The sequence below is a fragment of the Danio rerio genome, chromosome 9 (assembly GCF_049306965.1).
Source record: "Danio rerio strain Tuebingen ecotype United States chromosome 9, GRCz12tu, whole genome shotgun sequence".
Taxonomy (NCBI): Eukaryota; Metazoa; Chordata; class Actinopteri; order Cypriniformes; family Danionidae; genus Danio; species Danio rerio.
This window is the reverse complement of record NC_133184.1, coordinates 50,293,481-50,302,500: the sequence shown is the minus strand read 5'-3', so window position 1 is coordinate 50,302,500 and position 9,020 is coordinate 50,293,481. Positions and strand designations below refer to the sequence as shown.

Genomic DNA, 9,020 nt, shown 5'->3' with positions numbered 1-9,020 from the left:
AGCCCTGGGCTCGAGGATCTTTTGAGCTCTCTTCCAGGACAACATGCCAAACAAGCTTTATAATCAATCATCAGCTAAGTGTGAAGTCTTGAAGTCATTTCATATGCTGATAATGATAAGTACACTACCTGACAAAAGTCTTGTCATCTATCCAAGTTTTAGGAACAACAAATAATAACTTGACTTCTAGTTGATCATTTGGTATCAGAAGGGGCTTATATGAAAGGCAAAGGCCTCTAGATTGCGCCTTTTTAACCAAAACAAAATATGATCATGTCTTGATTTTTAATTATGTAATTAGGACAGTAAGGTCTGACTTTGCGCAGACAAAAGTCTTGTCACCTAACAGAAATAATGCCTAGTTTAGAATGTAAAGTCATGCTGCAGTGGAGAAAGAATGAATAGTGTGTATGACTCCATCATGAGCTTGGAGGACTGCATCCACACATCTCTGCAATGACTTAAATCACGTATTAATAAAGTCATCTGGAACGGCAAAGAAAGCGTTCTTGCAGGACTCCCAGAGTTCATCAAGATTCTTTGGATTCATCTTCAATGCCTCCTCCTACAATTTCACTGTGTGTGTGTTTGCTGGACAGTCTTTCACTGACACTTAGAGCAGAAGCCCCTATTTCACTGCAATTGAGAGAAAGAAAGTAAACTCCATCTCTCTTGACCGTTGCTTTAAATTCATATTAAGATTGTGCTCTTTTCAAAAGAGGGCGGAGCTACAAATGCTAAATGTGTCAGCAAAGTGGCAGATTAAAAACAAGACTAATCTTCAATGCTACTGTGGGAGTGATTGTCAATAATGGGCGGGGCTTTCTTGTTGTATTTATTTTATTGTCTGCTTAGAGCGATGTTGTAGCACCTTTATGCCCAAGATAGATTTCCTCTCTGAGACAAATAAAGTTTATCCTATCCTATCCTATCCTATCCTATCCTATCCTATCCTATCCTATCCTATCCTATCTAACCCTCTGATGGCACGTACAAAGTGAAAATGTCAATCAAAGTGTTTCTGCTGCATGCTTTTATGAAATGTGATTATAAAAAATAGCATTAATAGACTTTTACCATTAGAAGCTGGTTATATTTACAGACTGTTGCCACAGGACTGTGTTTAAACCCATTATAAAAGTGATTTTTGCATAAAGTATATATTCAGAAATTGACTTATTCCTATGTGAACATAATTCTCGGTTCATTCAGAACTTCAATCAAATGTTTATAAAATAATTATTAATAAAACACTTTTCAAAAGCATGATTACAGATCCAACATTAAAATGAAAAATATTGCTAAATAAAACACTAATGTACCTCCATGACTGGGACTTTCTCACAATGATGTTATTCATATTTGTGTCTGTATTCCCATAATGGTGTGTAATATTGTGCTCATAGAAAATGATGAAAAATTCTTACTGTGAAAAAAATTGATTTTGTGACCCCACAATATAAACAATAAGAGTATAATATGAAGCAATATGATTTTAAATTTGTTCATACAATATACAATTGAAGTCTAAATTAGTAGCCCTCTTTTTCAAATATTTCCTAAATGCTGTTTAACAGAGCAGGGGATTTTTCACAGTATTCAGTATAATATTTTTTTTTTCTTCTGAAGAAAGTCTTATTTGTTTTATTTCAGCTAGAATAAAAGCATTTTTAATTAAAAAAAAAAAAAAAACAATTTTAAGGTTAATATTATTAACCCCTCTCACTGCCCCACCAATAAAAACAAATTTTTGGATTGCATTTCTTGGTATCACTTTATTTTGATCTTGCCTTTAAAGCATTTTGTTGAATTTAGGTTACATTCCATCTGCATGCCAACTAATTCTCAATAGATTATAAGCAGGCTGTTAGGGTTGGGGTTAGTGTACGTTGACGTGTACTTGCAAAGTTCTTTTAGTCAGTTAAATGTCTGTTGAAGGAGCAGTATCAGTAGATATTAAGCAGACAGTCTACTAATACTCAAATGAGAATTAATTGCCATGTAGTAAACAAAATGTGCAATAGGGACCATCAAAATATTAGAGACGAATCGTCTGCAAATGTCTTATTAATTTAGACCGTCTCATACATTCGTTAGCAAGAACTTTGGTGCAGATAATACACTGTAGCTGGGTCAGGGACTCTTTGCTTCGAGAAAATGGAATAAAACCATAGTTCAGGTTACTATTTTGGTATTTCCTGCATTTTGTGTTTCCAGTATTGTCAGCGCTGCGGACCGGAATGTTTAGAGCGCCCTCAGCTGGGTCCAGTTTGCTTGGGTCTTTACAATTAGCTGCTAAAGGCGAATCAGCGACTCTTTTTTTTTTTTTTTTATGGAGGACGAATTACAAATTTGTCCATTTTTTAGGCAGCCAGGGGATAAAATGAAACTAAAGCAACATGATCATTCTCTTAATTATCCACTGCTAAAAATTATGCAAAGCCACATAGAGCTCACTCATGCCCCCTTGTGGGCTGGGACCCCCTGTTGGGAACCGCTGGTCTACAGAACAAACCATCGTTATAAAATGACTTGCCTAATTACCTTAACTTACCCTACATACCCTAGTTAAGCCTTTAAATGTCACTTTAAGCATCTTGAAATATATCTAGTCAAATGTTATTTACTGTAATCTTGGCAGAGATAAAATAAATCAGTTATTAGAAATGAGTCATTAAAACTATTCTGTTTAGAAATGTGCTGAAAAACAAACTTCTCTCCCTAAAGCAGAAATTGGAGAAAAAATATTCAGGGGGGCAAATAATTCTGACTTCAGCTGTATATTGACATATTGCACAGCTCTAAATGGAGATAAGTAGTACTCACGGCAGTGCTGCCTTTCATCGGAGCCATCTTCGCAATCTTCCTCATCATCGCAGACCCAGTGCTGAGGAATGCACTCGCCGTCACTCAAGCACTGGAACTGAGCGCTCTCGCAGGTGGGCTGAGCTGGAAGAGTGCAGTAAGAGAGCTTTGTTAGCCGGGACAGAGGAGACCTGAGCTGGCCTGAGCTGAGAGGATTCCTTTCAAAAGAGCTCGACATTTATTGACAGGCTCCATATGAGGAGGAATGTAAGAAATGACATGGAAAGGGAAATAAGTATGACAAGATGTGCACTTTTTGGTAACACCAATTAACCAAATGTTAATGTTAGCTAATATATTGGTCACAATAAGGTTTCATTACTTAGGGTATTTACTAACATGAACTAAGTATGAGCAATACTTGTACAGCCTTTGTTACACTGTAAAAAGCGATTGGCTACTTTACTATTAATAAGTGAGTAAACCCATTGACTTAACTTTTATAGTTATTGTAGCGGCTACGTGGAGTAACAGCTGAGAGGCTAAACCAGAGACATGTTTTGTGACGCAAACATCAAATGTACACAAGGCAAGAAGTCGTTCCAATGTCTTCACTCGTTTATATTCCAATATGAAACATACCTTGATCTTTTGACAGTGTAGAATTTGATTTGGGCTTAAGTTTGGTTTCGTTTGTGTTTGTTTGGTCAACAAAGAGTACCGCGTCCCCGTTCACCCCCTCTCTCTCTCCTTCCTAAGTTGTGAATGAACAGGTGCCACCTATAAGCGCACTACGTAACCCCGGTGACCCTCCACCACAATCACGTGACACGTTAACCATTACTACAGTTATGCATGTAGTTTGTTTACTAATTATAAGGCAACTTTTTTTTTTTTTAAGTAAAGGCAACTAATAGATTTCGTTGGAAAGTGACCAAAATCCAACGCTGGGCCAACATCTTCAACTAACATCATATTGACGTCAAATACTGACAATTATTCGTCAGGTATGGCAACCAAAATCCAACATCTAATAGACATCATAGTGGTAATGTCCACACAAACTCAAGCTGTACCATCATTAGACGTTGATATTTGGTTGATTTAGGTTTCGTTGGAAAGTGGCCAAAATCCAACGTCGAGCCAACATCTTAAACCAACGTCATATTTACGTCAAATACTGACATTTAGTCGTCAGGTATGGCAACCAAAATCCAACATCTAATAGATGTCATAGTGGTAATGTCCACACAATGTCAAGCTGTAACATCATTAGACGTTGATATTTGGTTGATTTTAGGTTTAGTTGAGAAGTAACCAAAATCCAACGTCCCGCCAACATCTTAAACCAACGTCATATTTACGTCAAATACTGACATTTAGCCGTCGGGTATGACAACCAAAATCCAACAACCGATAGACGTCATATCGGTAATGTCCACACAACGTCAAACTGTAACATCATTAGACATTGATGTTTGATTGATTTTAGGTTGGACATTGGACCTTGACGCCGGGTTCTGACATCAATCTATTTCCATGTCCAAACAAAATGCAATGTCCTATGAGATTGGGGTACAAAAATTATATAATTTTGACGTCCTTTGCTTGCTGGGAACATTAACTAATACAAACTTATTGTAATGTGTTACATGTTATTCAATTAAATCTACTGTAAAATACAATGTAAAGTAATGTAATTAAATTATGTAATGTAAAAATAAAGTAAAAATGCTGTAACAAATGTATTGTTGATTGTTCATATTTGTAAATATATTACCTAATATTAACTAATACTATGTTAGCTTTACATTTACAAAACAATAAGCAATGCATTTATTAAATTTTTTGTCTTATTTGTTAATGTTAGTAAATAAAATAATGTTGGTCTTTTTTAGTTCATGTTAACTCACAGTGCATTAACTAAGGTTAACAAGTACAGCATTGGACTTGAATAATGCATTAGTAAATGCTGAACTTTCTATGATGAATAAATGCTGCACAAAACTGTTCATACTTAGTTTGTTAGTAAATAAATAAGCTAAAATTTATTATTAAATTATTATTTTAAAGTGATTACTTTAACAACTTTAAATATTTAATGAAATAACCCTGCTGTTCACAAAAAATAATAACAATCTGATTTTCTGTCCAACTGCCAAAACACAAAAGGATCAAAATGACAATAATTTTATTTTAATTTAGAAGAAATGTCACCAGACCTTTACAGAAAAAAAAAAAAAAATTAGCATTTTGGTGTTTTCACAATTTCTTCCACAACTGTCTATTTCACACTTGCCAGTTTTTAGCAGTATTCAGGGGCGCAAAAAGAGGGTATGCAGTAAATGCGGGGCCCCATATTTTAAAAATTATCTTTATTAAAAGTTTCACATAATAAAAAGAAATAAATGATTTTTGTCGAAAATGTTTATTTTGCATTTTATATGGATATATTATTGTATTTTATTAAATATAAAATTATACCACCCCTCCCCCTCCGCTGACCATTTGATCCGTTGCACCTGGATATTATTTCGTTGATCGGTTATAGTTACATGTTCAAAATAGAAAGAAAAATCAAGAGACGTGGAGCGCAAAATAAAAAATTAAAAAAAAACTTGAACCCACATAATCCTCAGTAAATGTGCAATTGTGCCCCTGGCATGCAGTATTCAGTGTGCCCTTGTTGTAAGAAACTGTGAAGAAAAGAAAAGAAAAGAAAAGAAAAGAAAAGAAAAGAAAAGAAAAGAAAAGAAAAGAAAAGAAAAGAAAAGAAAAGAGTGATACATACGGCAGCCAATTTCATCTGAGTTATCCGAACAGTCGTTTGTCCCATCGCATCTCTGACTGACTGGAATACACCGGCCCGTCCCGCAACGGAAAAATCCCGACTCACAACCTGAACCTAGACAGAAAATAACGATAATCTGATGACATGTTCTACACAAAAAAAAAAAAAAAAAAAAAAAAAAAAAAAAAATATATATATATATATATATATATATATATATATATATATATACAGAGCTGAATTGGGTAAGCAAAATTGGTCGTAGTGTATGTGTGTGAATGAGTGTGTATGGGTGTTTTCCAGTAATAGGTTGCAGCTGGAAGGGCATAAAACATATGCTGGATAATTTGGCGGTTCATTCCACATTGGTGACCCCTGATTAATAAAGGGACTAAGCCGAAAAGAAAATGAATGAATATAAAGAGCTGGGTGGCAGGGTGGCTCAGTGGTTAGCACTGTCGCCTAAAGACAAGAAGGACGCTGATTTGAGTCCCGACTGAGCAAGTTGGTGTTTCTGTGTGGAGTTTGCATGTTCTCTCCATGTTGGCGTGGGTTTCCTCCGGGTGCTCCGGTTTCCCCCACAGTCCAAACACATAGGTGAATTGAATAATCTAAATTGGCCATAGTGTATGTGTGTGAATGTGAGAGTGTATGGGTGTTTTCCATTACTGGGTTGCAGCTGGAAGGGCATCCGCGGTGTAAAAAACATATGCTGGAATAGTTGGTGGTGAAAACTCCAGATGAATAAAGGGACTAAGCTAAAAGAAAATGAATAAATGAAAAACTATGGAATGTCCCCACAATTCACAAAAACAAACGTGTGTGTATGTCTGTGTGTGTGTGTGTCAGTTTGGAGGGTTGAATTTTAATGACAGGGGTCGACATTAACACTTTTCCCGGACAAGTGGATTTCGTGAAAGGGCAGGTGAAAGAGAATTTACTTGACTGACTGAACAAGTGACCTTAAACATCAAACTAGGTGATGAAGTTTGGCCAAGCAGTCTCTCTACTGTAACTAAAACATTATATCTGTGAGAGAAACTCTTCTGAAGAAATAAAGTGAACTTAATAAGAGTTCAAGCATGTATCGTGACTTACATTTTAGACACAATATCGCCTGTTCTTACCGTTTTAACTTAACACTGCCTCTACTACTTAGTTCATTAACGAAAAACAGCTCCATCATACGTGTCAGCATCGGGATGTGAAAATAAAGGATATGCCTACATTTTTATACTTATTTTAAAATGTTTTCAAGCCTAAATAAAATGCTCCACATGGCAGCATAACTGTTGTGGATCTCCACAGCAGTGTTTTCATGGTTCAAATCAAGTGATTCAATGAGCTGTCCTAAATGAATCAACCATCTGAATGAATTGTTTTTATGAATGACTCAATAACTCGCTTATGAGAGTCACTCGTCACCAGGGGCGTCTGCAGGATTTTATTCCAGGGTACATGTAACCCCACTGGTCATGCACCACCCAACCCGCTTCAAGCTGGTATAAAACCGGCAACCTTCTGCATGGAAGTCGGTTGCTCTACCAAGGAGGCTAAAGACCATGGCCTCTAGCGTCAGTCGCGTTTACCTGCACAGCACTTACTAGCTGGCCTCCGTTACATGCACAAACTCAGCACCGCCTCGCCCCCTTCCCCCAATCAAGTCAAGAAACACGGATGCTTACTGTCAAAGACATCATTTAAGGGCATTCGTTATGACATAATTTGTTTCCTTTTTAATTTTAATATTTCGTTGAACTCTAAATGTAATAAAAGCACATCAGCACCAAGGAAAAATCAGACACTCAAGACGTAATCCTTAAAATTATGACATATTAAAAAAAACTGCAAATATATGACAGAAGATTGTGATACAACACAATTAGTAAAGCATTAATTAAATCCTTACTTTCCACTGACCGGAAATCATCCCCCCGCACAGTTGAGTTGTGGACAAGCTCAAACAAAAATATAATTTGTTTATTTTTCATGGAAAAAATTATTTTAAAAACAAATTTCGTATATCAAACGTTCTGCTCACATCTTATACGACCTCCATTGGCTCCCAGTTGCATTTCACATTAAATTCAAAATTCTGCTCCTTGCATTTAGATCCCTAAATAGCCTAGCTCCCTCCCGTCTCTGCAACATGCTTGTCCCCTACACCCCTACTCGTTCATTACGGTCCGCTGACTCTGGCCTTCTCCCTGTCCCTCAGTACCACCTTTCTTTAATGGGGGGCAGATCATTTAGTGTTATTGCCCCCAAACTCTGGAACTCTCTACCACGCTCACTCCGCTCTGCTCATAATATCTCTGAATTTAAATCCTTGCTTAAGACTCCACCTCCACTCTGCTCAATTGTCCCCTAGGTCTTGTTTGTGTAATTCCAGTTTGTTATATTTGACTTCATGTATGTTTGTTTATCTTTTTGTCGCATTTTTTGTAAAGTGTCCTTGAGCTCTGGAAAGGCGCTATATAAATAAAATCTATTATTATTATTCATTCATTCATTTTCTTGTCGGCTTAGTCCCTTTATTAATCCGGGGTTGCCACAGTGGAATGAACCGCCAACTTATCCAGCACATTTTTACGCAGCGGATGCCCTTCCAGCTGCAACCTGTCTCTGGGAAACATCCACACACATATTTACACACACTCATACACTATAGACAATTTAGCCTACCCAATTCACCTGTACTGCATGTCTTTGGACTGTGGGGGAAAGCAGAGCACCCGTAGGATACCCACGCGAAGGCATGGAGAACATGCAAACTCCACACAGAAATGCCAACTGAGCCAAGGTTCGAACCAGCAACCTTCTTGCTGTGAGGCAACAGCACTACCTACTGCGCCACTGCCTCGTCCTATTATTATTATTATTATTATTATTATTATTATTATTATTATTATTATTATTATTATTATTATTATTATTATTATTATTATTATTATTATTATTATTATTATATATTATTTGTATCTTCGGTTAAATATTTTTCTTGGTCACTTATCTTCTAGATAAAATAGAAGAATAACATTTGAGGTGAAGTGCTTCAAATCCACTATGCTTCAACAATGCCGAATCACGAACTGGATTGTGAATTAAAACAATATTCTAGCCCAAATAAAATTAAAGTGAAATCTTCAGTTTCAAAGAAGCCTATATTAAACTGTTTTCCATGTTGCGCCGGTCAATTACAATTTAATTCATTTAATCAAATAATTTGAATGAGCAGGACAGGCATTTAAAAAGTATTTGCAACAGCACTGAACATGTTCCCACATCACCTCTGTGGAACAAACTCAGTTGGAAGGGTAAGAAAACTCAGAAACTCCTTGTGAGAATGGAGATGTCTGTTTATTTATGCCAGTCTGTCTGATAAAATTGTTTAAAACACCTTGAATGGTAGCGGTTCCATGCA

The 9,020-nt window shown here is 36.4% G+C and overlaps 1 protein-coding gene across 8 annotated transcripts in view; it reads right to left on the bottom strand.

Moving 5' to 3' along the window:
- lrp2a (low density lipoprotein receptor-related protein 2a) overlaps positions 1–9,020 on the bottom strand; it is a 273,263-nt gene that overhangs the window by 228,393 nt on the left and 35,850 nt on the right. For 5 of the 8 annotated variants that reach the window (NM_001194987.2, XM_068223457.2, XM_068223459.2 and 2 more), the window contains 2 exon segments: positions 2,827–2,949; positions 5,597–5,710. In NM_001194987.2, the coding sequence (NP_001181916.2) occupies positions 2,827–2,949; positions 5,597–5,710 (237 nt within the window). 8 annotated transcript variants of the gene reach the window in all.